The sequence below is a fragment of the Aphis gossypii genome, chromosome 1 (assembly GCF_020184175.1).
Source record: "Aphis gossypii isolate Hap1 chromosome 1, ASM2018417v2, whole genome shotgun sequence".
In the NCBI taxonomy this organism is placed as follows: Eukaryota; Metazoa; Arthropoda; class Insecta; order Hemiptera; family Aphididae; genus Aphis; species Aphis gossypii.
Genome location: NC_065530.1, coordinates 1894757 through 1911012, shown reverse-complemented (window position 1 = coordinate 1911012; position 16256 = coordinate 1894757). Strand labels below are relative to the sequence as shown.

Sequence of the window (16256 nt, the reverse complement as noted above, 5' to 3'; positions counted from 1 at the left end):
TGCAACTACCATACATTTGATATTATGTTTTTTAAAGTTCTAAGGGTAATTTGTGTTTAAATTTCAGAGTTTCAGACGTTATAATTTGTTATACATACATTGTTTACGTAATAAGTACGTTTAATGTGTGTGGCGTATATTTTATCTGCGTTTTGCTCGTAAAACTGAAAAAACATTTCAAGAGAATTTTTTGAAATTCAAAAACCACTTAATACAAACCTTAGTTACACCATTGTTTGCCAAATCATTGTTCACGATATATCGATATATAATAATTGTTGTTGAATTCAAATCTATTAATACCAACTTGAAATTTTTTGAATATTTTAGACTTTATGGCATAATATTATTCTTGGTAGACGACGACCAAGGAAAGTATATACGAGTATAAGTATTAAATTAATAAAATATCTATTATATAATATATTATATTTTATTGTATTTGAAATAGATCAGCAAAGCCTAAGTCTTCGTAAGCCATGTCTATATCATCCATATATCAATACAATCATATAGTATTATTATGCATATATTGTAGCTTAAGCCTAAATCTTAATCTTAATCTTTTTTGATATTGTTTGAGCACGAATCCGTTGATATTTTACTTATTTTACTATAGCTATAATATTACAATACGTCGAAAAGATTCCATCTTTTTTACATTAGTAAAATGTTAACAATAATGTTGGTTTAATGTAATTTCAGTCAAGTGGTCTAATTTTCAGTGAATTGACATAAAAATGTAATGACATTTCCTGTTCGATGGTTAGCTTGTCAATGTAGACAGGTTAAATAATATACTTCGTAATCGATCGATGCATAAAGTATTAAAATGACATATTATTTTAAAACTGTTTAATATAAAACATAATAATACTACTAATAAATCAATATAATATTGTGCAAAGGTAAATGATTATAGGTTTATACTATTATAAGTTTTTTTTTATTTTCACATAGAAGATATTATGGTATGGATGTTTTACTGTTCGTGCAATCATCCATTGTCCAAGTGTCCGTTACAATTCGACGTCCTTTTGCTTTTTTCTTATTTTTGGATTTATCTGATTTCAGTGGTGTTCTGCGCCAATGGTAGTAAACTCTCCACGTTAAAAAATATATGAGTTCAATGAAACTTAACAGCGAACCGCCTAAGAACAGACCGGCACAACCACCAAATGACACTGTGAATTGAAAAAAGCACGTTTTAAAAGAATAAATTTCCCAAACGATACTCAGTGAAGTTTTTATGTCGGGTTGCATGAACGTTTATATAATATTTAATGAAACAATAACACGTTATTCAATAAATGACATATTATTCTTCCACTAAATTTTCATTAAACGTTCAATATTGTTATTCAGTCGTTAAGTTGTTAAGTTATTGGTTACCAGTTAATTAACTAATAATCTGATTTCAGCTCGTTAAAATTTAGTCAGTCATAAAGCTTGTTATAACTTCGTCACTATGCACTTTTATCTATGTTTAAATTTAAACAGCTGAAAAGTTTTTATTACATTTTTTGTGACAAATTTCAAACTTCAACATAAACCTTGGTAATTGGCATTATGTTTAAAATGATTAGTAATAAAAACATTTCTATGTAAGTATAATAACTGTACATTAATTAATAGCTGATTATTTAAATTAAAATAATATTGATTTTTTAGCGGTATAAATTTTAACTTTTTTAGTATTATTTTGTAAATTATGTGATATAAAAATAGACATAAACATAAACATATTATAATTTAATTTTCATTATAATTTTACATCATATTATTATTCTGTCTTCTCTGTTAGTGTAATACTTTATAAATTGATAAATTAAACAAACATTTTTGCAATTACACATTTTAAAAATAAAATAATACTTATAATATACTTATAAATTATGATAGAATAAAAAAATAAGAATAAATAACAAAAATGTAAAAGGTTTAATAATTATATAGTTTGATTTTTTAGTAAATTTATTTTAAATGTAATTTCATTGTGAAATTTTCACGATATTCCATAACGGAAAATACAGTATCATGTAAAAATGTAATTAAATAAAAAGATACATACCCAATAAATCAAGCCATCCGAGGATCAAGTCAGATCTGTACAGTATGCATGCGCTCTGTTTAAAGTGTAAATCGATGAGTATGGAAGATGAGGAATTACTGAAACAGCAACGATCATCAATAATGACTTAACTATTATAGCTACCTTTGTACCTTTTATAAAAATTATAAATTCGCTTACTCTATTGTTGAGACAGTATGTTCGGCAATGGTTAATTCTGGTATATACATTTGGTGGATACAATCCGGCATACATTCGCATTTTAATCCAGGCTTATCTTTCATGAAAAACGATGGCTGTTCGAAGGGTATGTAATTGTTGAAATATTCTAAAACGCGCAGATATTATACAATAGTTATAATAATTTTATTTCGAATATGATTTCATTGAACTCCGTAACACAAACTTACGGTTTTTTTTTGATAAACACAATAAATCCTCCGCATTACACGGCCGTAACGTGTCGTTTTCTTACAGAAAAAAAGAAAATACTTTAAATTAATTGATGTATTTTAGTTGACTGCGTCATCATATACTATGTTATATTAGTATATGTTTTCACGACGTTGACAAAAATATTATGACAGACAATATCGATTTACGTCAGTGCACGCATCTCTAATACTGGTGAGGCACTTTCTTTAATTCTTAAAAAAATAGCATTTAGTCACAAAATCATTTATAAATTAGAACTATATATTCCTTATGAGTTATGACCTATGAATTTTAAAAAATTTATTCATTTAAAATCGGAATACTCTTAAAAAAAAACTTCTAAATGGGTAATACAATTGAAAACACACAATTAAGCCTGATATTTGATATTGGTTCAGATAAAAAGTGAAAATCAACTTCAAAATATATATAGAAAATTTAATGACTTAGAAAAGTGATTAAAATCATACTTAAGTTCACTATTTTTTTAAAATCAGTTTTAGGTAACCAGTGGTTTTTTTTGCAAATTTTAGTGTACTCAGTCAAAAAGAGGTACAACGTTTTTAATTATTTGATTCTGGATGGATGGATGGTGGTCATTTTATTCTAGTTTGCACGTTATCTTGCCCTATTTATATATCAACTGCATAAAATAATTTAGTAGCAGAGAATCTTACGTTTCATGAGGCCGAACATTGCTTCTACATAACAACCACAATGATTAATCATGTGAAACAAGTAACATGCCGTTCTGCAATTCCGTCTTAGGTAATAATTCGTACCCATCCCAGTTGAACTCTCATCGCCGAAGTAACAATTTCTCTGCTTCGGCTTCAGTTTTTTAGTTCTATGTGTGTTATATATTCGATCTCCCCACACGTTAATATTTCCAAAGTTTCCAGCCATCACGACCATATCTGATCCAAGCGGAGCGCCTCTGGGTTCACCCATCAATATCTGTTAGAATGCCATAATGATTGTAAGAATTATACCATAGATATAATAAAATGTAATACATATTTTAATTACCTCTACAAAATTTTTGTATACAAAATAACTAAAAAATAAAATAAAATAATTCAATCAAAATATGAAAACATGTCGACTTATTAATTATTATATTTTCCAATCGATACATTCACAAAACATTTTCTCACGTTGTATATTGAAAAATTTAGTTTGAGTAGTCAAGTTGGTTATAGAAAAAATACTTATACGTATACCCTAATAGGTTAATAACCGTCATTTTGATGTATTTTAGGTGAATGTTCAATTGTTTGTTTTGTTATACTAACCATTGATTAACAGTCGTAACATATTAATTCAATAGCTTAAACGCTCTCCATTTATTTCTATGAAAAATCATTTCAATATTTTGATTTTAATTTTTAAATCGTTTTAAAAATCTAATTTATTAGTTCTTTTAAATAGTTTTAGTCATTAAGTTTAATAAATCTATTAAGATAAATTACACGTATGACTTAAGTGCAAAAAAAAAAACTAAGACAACACAAAAAAAATGTATTTGTGGCTAGAATATATCAAATCAATGATACAAATAAATATTATATTTCATTTATAAAAATACGGAACTATAGATTATAATAATAATAATTGCAATATACTTACCCGTATTGACGGTTTAGCGTTTACATTAGGAGCTACTTGTTCTGGTGTAATTGGCGAAATGTGAGCTCTGTGCCAACAACAAAATGTTCATCACATTTAACACATAAGTAATTATACGGAAGTAAAATAAAACAAACAGAATACAAAATATTATATATCATCGTTTGTGTCATTAAATGCTTTAACCTTACCTAACCTATATCAAACCTCCTCTGTTTTATTTCCAATCAATTTTATAATTATATTATACATCGTGTATGTGAAATTCCTTCAATGGCAATTAACTTCATATGAATTTAAGGTAGATACTAGTTTTAAATTAATTAAATTAATATTTAAATAGTCAAACACACTGCTAAACTTTGTTAGACTCTGTAGGCCTGCAAACACTTTACTGTATGTTTAACACAATTGTAATTATTATTGGTGATTAAAAAAAAATACTATTTTGTAACTAAAGTTTTGACAATTATAGATGACTTTTCGAGCAACGTTGTCAATTTTAATGTTTTATATTGTTGTATTTATATAGCGATAAAGATAATAAATACAATATTGTTAATGGAACTGTATGGTAACTAGTAGGTTATCACTAATCACCATTGTAAATAATTATAAATAATAATATTTTTTTTAAAGTTGTAATAATTTGTTTTCCAGCAAAAGCATCATCATTGAGTTGATTAGCGGACAGTGTAATACTGTAATAGTATCAAATACTAATTGTAATTTTAATATTAACCTTAACATTATTTACTCTAAACGTAAAAAAGAATTAATATGGTTAAAAAATGTTGTTAATATTCATCTGTAAGATAAAAAAGAGCCAAATAAATGAAATAGAAGCTTATAAATATAAATTTTAGTTCCAGTATTTTAAGGGCGTTTGATTAATAATTTTAAGCATTAAATGTTGATAACAACTGTAAACAATTAAAAATTATTCAATTATGTTTTATTTAGTTTCTAATATATATTCAATTCCTCGATTACAAATTAACTCTGTAGTTAATTGGAAAAGTAAATTCTGAAGTTGTGTATTCACTTAAATAGTATGTTAGAGAACATTCATTTACACAAAAGAAGTATGCATAAAGACGTATTCAAAATGATATCTTCTATTTTTTGATTCACATAAATAAAACGTTTTCTGTCAGTAACCCAATCATTTTACCTGATACCCGACCATTGACCCTTATCGCTTGACTTTCTAGGTCGGAATTCACCGGACTCGGTTTGCCAATACGTCCCGATAAGACCAGAGTTTTCACCGACTCTTCTACAAAGAATAATATATTAATGGTAAATTATAAAGTTGTACAAATATTATTACTTTATGAATAGATATACTTACACTCTGCCATATTCGGAAAAATCGGAATTAAACGAATGGCACAGCCCAAATTCAGTGCGCTGTAACTCGAATATCTCACAACAATTTACCTGTTTGAAATTCCACCAGCAACCTTCCGGAAGAAATACATCGTCGCACGGCCTCATCACCTGTATAATACATTGTTTGATAATATTGTAACAAAATCTATTTAACAGAAAATATCGTAATATTGTGCTGATAAAAATAATAATATTTTTCATTGCATTAAACAAATTTTACAAAATAAAATAAATAGTATTTAGTATAATTTACAATGATGGATCTTCTCAAAATCTGATAAAATCTGATGGCTGTATAATAAAAGGAGAGAAATTCTAAATCCAGAATAGTATAAAAATTAATTAAGGTATTAACTACATTAAATTAATAATATAAAATTAAGTTGATCTGATAGATTTACAATTTACATATTATGTAATATTGATATTAGTAATAGCATAATAAAATAAGGTATTGATATTATTTTTTTACATATTTTTAAATTAATTATACTCGAACTATAATTAGGGCAAAATTGAATGAAAGTTTATTTATGATAATGTTTTCCATAAATTGTTCTCAGTTTAGTTAAAATAACATTATACTATGATTTATGTTGAGTAAATTAATTATGACTGGTAACGGCAATCTCATCATTCACATTATACGTTAGTTAATATGAATTTTTAAATATAATGATTTATAGTTTAGAATATTTTATTCTTTATATGAGTTAGAAGTATAATAAATTGTAGGCTTATTTAAAATAAATCTGGGTAGTGATTCTCGAGTTACTTCAAGATTGCAAAAAATGATAAGTTGATTAAATAAGTGCTAAATCTGTTAGTTTTAATTAATTTACATATTATATAAATATACTATTTATATAATTAAAATGAATAAATTTATTTATCATCATATTTTAGGTTTTCATCAATGAAAATTCGTAGATATTTAAAGAAGTGACTAGATTTATTATATCACAGACCACAGTTGTATTTGCAGTTTTATACTTGAGTCATTACTTGTGAAACACCCCTATGAATAAACATTAATTTTATGATGCTAGAATAATGATGTATTTTCTTTCAAAAGTGTATATATTTAGTTTGTTTGTTGTTTATTCTGGTTTGGTACCTAGAAAGGCAGTTACTCCTAAATAGTGAAAAGTGAGATTATATAATATTTTTATTAATTGAACTATCCCGTTTTTTTTTTTATAAAATGTAGTAAAACCACTATTTACACCTTGAACATTGATGATTATTTCAAAGATATTCTAGAATTCAGGTAAAATAATAAGTAAACATGCAGTAAAATCAGTAAATCCATATTCTAAGAAGAAAAACATCAATTCAATGCATTTACTGCATTATTTCTTAAGAATTGGGTTCCTAAAAGCTTTACCTTCTCTTACTGTATATTGCCTTGGTTATATTCTGTGTTTAAACTCCTTCTGTCCCCAACTCCATGTTAGAATGACAAAACTACAAAATTATTTTTTGAAACAACATAGTCTTAAGAAAAAATATCTTTGGTTTTACGCTTGTAGTAAACAGTAAACTATATCTAAAAATTAAAAAGTGTACAGAGAGAAAAAACGTAGTAGAAATGAGTGATTATATTAAAAGACAATAGTTGAACGATGCACGTATTATGGTAATAATGAAACTTTCTATTGATACGCATATTAAGTAAAACAATTCAATAACAAATAAATATATATGTATATAATACTACTGGACAATATTTGCTGGTAATAAAATATAAAAGTGGTGGTACAAAAGAAATATGAAGTCTAATATAAATGTGATCTGAGTCACCTGTCTAGTCCACCACACTTAACGTTTTTTGAATTTGGTTTCCTGATTGATAAAAAAACGAGGAAACGCGATGTACTCACTACGGCGATGACGGAACTCAAAATATAGGCTTAAGATACATAACGACACTCGACAGGCCATACAGTAGCAGTACATTAGGTTACCTAGATTCTATATACGCTTATTTAATAACACAAATGTAATAAATAACGAACAAAAACATAGAATGTTTATTGTCTTATACAATAATATAGAAGTTATTAATTTTGTTAAATAAAATAACATTGTACCTATCTAGAATTTAATTGAAATATATAATAATTTATCTTTATTTTTTCAAGTTTAATACAAATTGTTTTAATTGATGATTGAATAAAATTAAGATCAATAATCAGATTTATAAGTAATATTGTAAACTTGATTATTATTATTGGTTATTTTTACATATTGTGCTAAATTTTATCAGGAATTTGTCACACTTTTGATGTCGTTTTTCAATTCTTTATTTATTATAGCTGGGCATTGTATTAGATTTAGTACACGGTGAGTTGAAATAAGATTTACATTCAACACACGATTTAGTAATATGCGAAACGGCGAAACAACTTTATATTAGTATAAATCCGGGTCCTCACTATATGTTGTCTATAAAGTTAAATTTATGTTGAAACATGTTATCGCTATTTTTTGTTAGCTACATATAATAATATGTACAAAAAATTACAAAACTGCACTGTATTGTCCAAACTCGGCATTAGAAAACGTAAAATAACATTTTGTTAACTACCTTCAATAATAGCTCAGTAAGGTTTAAATGGTTGATCTTGGAAAGTTCTGTCACGTTATATAGCTCTTCAAAATCATCGAAATCTCCATAGGACAGTACCGAGAAAGTTTTCAACACCTTTCTTACAACAGGTAACAAGTTTGAATCGATTCCCGGCAAGTCTCTAAACATTTTGTTATAAAAACAACAAATGAATAGCGAACGATGAAGATTTTTATAACTATTTATACACATGTAGGATTTTGTATGTATTTGAATATTTCTTTTCACACATTTTTTTTGGTGTTTAATGCTTTATTTATTATCAATCAGAATCGTGTATATAACAATTAATAATTAATTTGTAATTTTGCGGAATCAAGTTGTAGCCCGATTATTAGATCATTAATTATCATACACTTTTTTTAACTTATTTAAATATTTTAAGTAATTACCCAATTTATAGCAAATTAGTGATATTACCGTTCTGTCAATTGCGTTACTCGTTTCCAGTCCACCCTTGAACTGTCACATATCACCAACATCGGAAATGCTATGTCAGTGTAGCTTAAAAAAGTCGTCTCAACCACTGTATCAATCGAACTCTTGTTGTATGTCTTCCATGATTCAAAGATCGCGTAAGTGGCAAACAGGATAGCACACATAACAGTCATTGTCCAAAAAACTCTGTAAATATTGCGATTCCCGGAAAGTGAATAAAATATGTATTTATTAAGATGATTTGATGGTTTTATTTTATTACAATCCTATCGTTTAAATACGTATTTAATATTTATAATAATTTATAAATATATACATTTTACATAATTATAGTGTAATAGTAGAAATTTATAAGTTGAGCTTAGGTTTCATAAAATGGATATATACCCGTATTTGGTTCATCTCTAAAATAAAAACCATTATCTTAACTTTTTATAAAATGTTGTTATTTTTATTTCCATTACCTAACCTAACCCTAAAGACTAGTATCCAAAAAAAATATATAGAATATTTTAATAAGAAATGTGTATGTATATAATTTCAAATAATTTCAAATAATAATGTATTTTAATTAATTAAAAAAAAAATGTGATCATTTATTAGTGTTTTTTGTACTCAAACAACTTAAACACAAATGAATTAAAAATTTAAACTTAAATTTTAAATTTTATAAAAAGTCATAGATAATCCGAACGACCCCTTCCTAATCCCCTTCAGATTAGCACGACACTACTGTATTTAAATAACATAAATAGGATTTTGTTTAATGATTATCATTTAACATTATGAGTCAATAATGTTTTGTAATGATAAAATTTGGACATAAAGTTGCATTTTTTAGAGGCTTTTATCTTGTTTTTTTGATAATTTAAATCCATGCTTTGTACAAGTAAGATACAAAAACGGGTAATGTATACATTTAACAGGGTAAACTCGACCTTATACATATTAATAAAATAGGTAAATGTATATTGAATACATTACCCAAATAATTTATTCTGTTAAATTGCATGCTGTGGATAAAATATTAAGTCTTGTTAATACGGTAATTTAGATACACCATTAAACGTAAAGATACCTAGATACTATAACCGTAAAATGATTATGTCGGTATAAAGAGGTCAATAATTTTTCATCTTTTAACATTTAAAATCATTTAATTATACTTATACATGCATCAGTTGTTCAAGAAGCAAAAACAAAGACATAATTTAAAAAAAAACGAATTAATATAAATATTATTTATTAAATAATTATTAAATCGTTAATATTGTCAATAAGTATGTACTTCATTCATTCAGTCATACAATAAATAATGTACAAAGTACCCAGATAATTTACCAAATAAATATATTTTTTAAATATTTTTTTTTACTTAATCCAACTATAGGTATAGGTGAATTAAAAATTAAAAAAATTAAAATTAATAAAAATTTCATATTATTTAAACCGAGTTATGTATACATTATACGTATTTTTTAACTTTATACTTATTGTAAAAAGCACCTACCCTATTACTACTACTGAGTTAGGTTAGGTTAAAAAAAAAAAAAATACTGATTTTAACACTTTTCTTTTTTTTTTTTTGACTCGAATACTGACTTTTCACCAGTACTCCGATCATCCCGAATAATGTGATTGAGGCCGTGCAGCGAACACTGATCGCAAATGTCATCCAAAATATTTTTCCATACGTTCGCGTGACGTTTTACGCTGGATGCGCGAAGCGATTTTTTCCGGAACCGGACTAGTTCCACTCTTCTGGACACAGACGTCTGTTTGGCGCTCATCATCGTGACGACAAATATAAATTTTAAGACTGTCGTCTATCGGTTTATTGCTAATCTATGATATATATATATATATAACATAGCAAAAAAACCTTTTCAAAATCATAATTATACGTAGTGTGCTTAAAACGGTTTTATATAAATATTATATTATAATATATCAAGTTATATTCATATTATATTTTATTGTTGAATTTTCCCTATCGAACTTCCGTCATATACATTTCGGTATAGGCATATAATATGATTTATAAAATTATATAGATATACATTACCATAACCTATACATTTTATAGTACGTGACAACATAAGTTTATGGTGTAAGATGCATAATATACTATTATTATTTTTATTATGCACGTACAATGCTATACTTTTCTGTCTCTTTTTCCGGCAAAGAAAATTCGTTTGTATAGTAAAAATAATAAATTTATAGTGTACAAAGATATTAATATATACTTTGAAGATATTTTTTTTCTACTTACGGATTTTGATTGATGCGTTTCACCGAGCACTTTTAAAACCGACGCTTGAAAAAATAACAAATGTTATAAAAACGCAAAATAATTTCATTTTACTGTCACGATTGGATAATAATATATTTAAATATAATAATATTATATTTAAAAGCAATAGGTATATAATATGTTATAATTTCATATTACATCTTATAAGTTTAGCCTATTTTTTTGTAGATACCAATAATTCGAACTACCTATAATGAGTGAGTGTGCGTTATTATTGACGGTCGAATAAAGCATTTTTTCTGTAGAATTTTCCTTTACTTTGAAATATGTTACCCAAGATATTGGAAAAAGTAGTAAAGTGAATTAATTGACAAAAAAAAAAAATAGAGTAAAATTTTTTGATTAAAATGTAATTTATTGTTATTTGGTTAATGGTCGATTAAAACATTGGAAGCTGATTAGAGGATATTAATATTAATAACGAATCCAGGAATTTAGTGAATATAATAATAACCATTTCAAGTGATTTCATTAAGATGATTTGCTTTATACATTTTTATATTAGGGAAATAAAGTTTAGTATTTATTTTGCAGTGGATTTTTAATTTATTTTTATATTTTAATTTATTTTCTACTATGAAATTAAGTAATTAGTTTTCATTTTTTTTTAGATAATTGTTATTCCAAAGTAAATTATTCATCCATTGTAAATTATTATATTATTTTTTTCTATGTGCATTTCTTATTCGATCGTGATTACGGTGCATAAGAGTTTGAATAAGTTACTAGAATATTACATTTTTTCTGATTATAACGGACTAATATCAACGATAACAAATTATCAATTTACCTCATATTGAAATAAATATTCAAAAATTATTTTTATTTTTTTATAAGAAGTATAGACAATAACGGTTTAAATTTTTTTTTTATTTGATCGTTAATTTTAAACTAATTTTTTTTTAGTGAGTATTTTTCTAGTCAAAGTATAAGACTAAGCATAAGGTATATTTTTAATTGTATACTTATTGTATAATAATTACACGTTACAGTACCTAGGTGCCCCTAGAAATCGATTTATATAATGTAAAAATTTGTTGTTGAACCAATGAATCATTGTTTTTTGTTTAGTTAAGAACATTTATGTTTTTTATGGTTATTTATAAAAAATTATGTGGAAGGACAAGGGTAATTTCATGTAGTGAATATTTTAATCTGGTTATGTTAAAGGATTTATTATCATAGGTATCACTTTGTCTTTGGAGTAAAGCGATCAAAATGAGAAGCAAATTTCCATCAATACTCTGACCCTGTGTTAATAATATTTAATTGTTATTTTTTATACCGTGCAATAATAAATTATTTAAATAACAATTAATTTGTATGACGGCGTTGTGTATAGGCAATATAGGTACACGTTGATGTTAAACAATAACGTACTTACTAAAAACATTTTTATTATACGTATTCATTATCAATCTTTAAATGCATTTTTTATGTTAATATTATGTTTTGTTCTCCTTTGTTTTAATTTGTAGTTGAGCCTGATATTAATTATTTTAATTAAGAAATCTTATTTTTTTTTTTTTGTTCATAGGTGCCTTTGGGTTTAAAATATTAAAATATATAGCCACGACTCAGCTAATTCGTTTACATTAGAAGTCTTGGTAAGTGTACTGTTTATTTTGATCTTAAATTGATCATTACATTATAATCAATTATTTTGTAGTCTACAAAAAAAAAATATATATTATAATTAAAACGTTCATTTGTCAAGTGTTTTTAAATAGGTAAAAATGTATTGAAGGTGTATTAACAATGTATAAGGTAGTATTATTTATTTTAAAATAAAAAGTTTAAGAAAAAAATAATTTAAATTAATAAATTAAATTATACTTACAAATTTATCCTGAATCATCAAATTCTATAAATTTATCATGAAAAAAAAAAAATACTCTAGTTAATTTGAAAAAAATATCAAAAACCATATTTCATGATCTACCGAGTAAGCATCTATATTATGTACTCCCTAGGTTCCTTGATCTACCAGCTAACAAAAAAACAAGATTTAAACCATTTAACAGCTTAAACTATGAATAATTGTTCCATTTACCGTTTGACAAGGAATGAAGGAATGTGTATTTTGGAACAGATGAAGGTGAGTTATATTTTTAATACCACACAGTCACCAACCATTTAAAAATTAATACTTGTGCACTACAAAAAATTTTAAAAACTCGTTAAAACAATAAAAATTTTATTTCGTCAAAACTGTAATAATTGGAATCTCTTCGACATTGATTAAAGTTGGTCGGAGAGGAGCTTGGAACAATAAATTAACCTCTTATAAAAACAAATAATTTTTTTTTTTTTATAAATGTTGTACATGTCCATAAAAAGTTATGTGTGCATCGCATACCGTATATAATATATATGAAGTATTTTCACTAAAAAATATATTGTTTTCCTTCAAGTTCTTTGTGATCAGAAACCGACTCTCATTAAAATGTACTATAAAAACTGGAAAGTCTGCTTCTGTTATATAATTTATTTTAATTCAATAAATTTAATAAATTCAATAATCATTGTAAGTATATGAAAAAACTAAAGAGAATCTACACTACATGCAGATACATCGGTACATGTATATGTCTTGTTTCTACTGACATAAGAATGTCAATGTCAATTTGGTATTAGAATAAAAAAAAAAAATTAAAAATAGTAAAAATAAAAAAAATTAAAAATAGTTAAAAATAGTTAGATTAAACTAATAATATAATAATATATATATATTTTTTATACATTTTTACATAGCAACCAGTTGCTATAAACAATCGCCGTCTCAAATGGTAACATTCTTGGTGTCGCACAAATTAACAGAATGACCCCCAGCCATAAGACATATACATGTCAAAAAAATCATTCTAAACAAATGAGATTATTTTATTTAAAAACTTTTTAAATAAAAAAGTAGTATTAGGATATTATTTAATTACTTTTAGATTAAATGTTAGAAAAATTTTATAGGGATATTGTAACACATTTCCAAATGAAATGTATTTAAATCAAGCATAAAATTTCATTTTAAATAATTTGATAATTTTCAAAATGTGAATACTTATACAACGAAAAAAAGTAATATGTATAATATACAACTGCTCTGCTGTACAGAAAGTTCCAATGTTTACCTGTGTACCTCGTCATCGAGTATTTCATGTCAATAGATGGGTAAAATTTTAGTCAATGATAAAACATTAAGTGATAGAAAATGGTTATGAGTAATGATGCTCCACATTTTTAGTAATCATGGTTAACAATCAATTATTTTAATAATAGTATTATAATATTAAAATTATCAGAATTTTTCATATTTATTTTATAATTTTAATTTGTACATTTGACTCACTAAAGAACAAATTATAACCAATTTTCTAAAAGAAATCTCTCTCAATGTTAACAATTGGAATGTTTTTTCTACTAAAATAGTATCTTTAGACAGAAAAGTAAATGTTTAAAAACATAGAAAATCCCTCTTAGTTATGAAATCAATACATAAATTGCTCCGCTCAGAGTATTTAACTAAATGATTTAATTACTTCAAATTTAATGATATTTTTATAAAAAAGCTATTCGATGATAATGAAAAAATATATTTTATTTTTAAACTAAGTAGTCTCTTTTTTCATCAATAAAATTACATGATTTCTATCTATCGAATTCTTGTTCATGGAAAATGTAACAAAGGATAAGCCTGATATGCAAGACGATAATATTTATAAGATGATCGTGAATCACAAAAATATTTTTTAATCTTTTTACTTAACACACAAATAAATAAGTATGTGTGTATTATAGTAAAGTTCATCCGTCTATAGGATTTTTTTTTAGCTTTTTAACTCAGGTATTACGATGGCAACGTTTTAACGGTTCGCAGAAAAACGATGGAAAAATTCTCTTTAATAAAATCATCGCCATCGTTTTTTTTTTTTGTATACTCTATAATATTATATTATAGAGTCAAGATTTTTTTCGTTAATCCATTAAAAATATAATAAGTGTTTGTATTTTTTTTTCAGATGAATTTAAAAGGAATGAGTATTTTTATTTTAATCACACTTAATAATATCAAGTAATATTTCAGTATGTTTTTTTAATTATATTAAAAACTCTTATTTCATTCACATTGCGTTTGCATAGAAGCGATCCGAGAAGGTGCATTTTAAAGATATATGTTATATATTCATGTTTTATTTAGTTTATCTCGATCTTTATTTGGTAATTTATATTTATATACACGGAGAACTTTCATTTGTCTGTTAAACTTGAAATATGGATTTACACATAATATTACAATATACATAAACATATACACTGTTGTACAGTGTACACGTTATAGGACGCAAAATATTATTATATCGACATAATAATAATGGTTTACTTTGCAAATTACATTTTTCCACTCGTTTACAATACAATATTAATATGATTGTAAGTTATACTAATGACTACATTGAATCATATTATTATTATATATAAGTATATGTGATAAAATATTGATTTAAAATATGTTTTGTTCGTTCTCCATTCTCGAGTTTATAGTATAAATAATTCTTGTGTAAACCTTGAATGAAAATGCACACAAAATCAATTATTCAAAATTCTACAGCAGAAGAGTAGCTAAAATGAAATTTAATTTTACCTTATAAATTTATAATATTATTATACATGACAGCCTTTATCAGGAAGTGATTCCAAACCAAAGCATGGTCCGAATACTATCATTATATATTGATGTATTTAAGACTGGAAATGTCTATGTATAAAGTTTTTTTGTGTACCTGTGTATTTAATTATGGAGTATGGCACGGTTTACATACTGCTGATAACAACTCTTACCATCTTTAAAGAATATAACGACGTTTCTTACGGTTTGCCAGCTGTGTATCACATGTTCCTTGTGAATCTCGTGACAACTCTCTATTTTCCGATAAGCTTAATTTCACATCTTTGGCTGAGCGAATGCGTTTTGTAAAAATATAATTTTTGAATGCGTGAATTTTTAAATAATAAAGATTTATATATTTATTAATATTATGAATATTATTTTATAAGGTTCCTCGGTATACAACTAGAAAAATTCTATTTAATATTTTTATTCATTATTCCACCAACAATTACAAGTTCAATTAATCCGTTAAGCTCTAATGCTGATCTTTATTTTCAAATGTTTATCTTAGTTATCTTAGTTTATCTAAGTTTAATAAAACATATAAGTAATATGTATAAATTATTTATAAAACTTGTAAATTAAATACGGTCAGTCAAATATATGTTTATGCAAATAAAAGATAGTCATGAACATTTGAATAATTATTAAGATAATAAGTTTTAAAATAATA

General features: G+C 25.2%; 1 protein-coding gene across 1 annotated transcript; it reads right to left on the bottom strand.

Annotated features, from left to right (window-relative positions):
• Nucleotides 1–820: 820 nt before the first annotated feature.
• Nucleotides 821–8773, bottom strand: LOC114120752 (pickpocket protein 19-like). The gene is made up of 10 exons (XM_050197685.1): nucleotides 8583–8773; nucleotides 8121–8283; nucleotides 5490–5638; nucleotides 5310–5414; nucleotides 4136–4202; nucleotides 3184–3463; nucleotides 2482–2541; nucleotides 2252–2399; nucleotides 2072–2169; nucleotides 821–1184 (listed from the first exon to the last, which is right to left on the bottom strand). Exons 1-10 carry the CDS (start codon nucleotides 8771–8773, stop codon nucleotides 967–969), a joined length of 1479 nt encoding a protein of 492 aa, XP_050053642.1. The 3' UTR covers nucleotides 821–966.
• Nucleotides 8774–16256: the final 7483 nt, after the last annotated feature.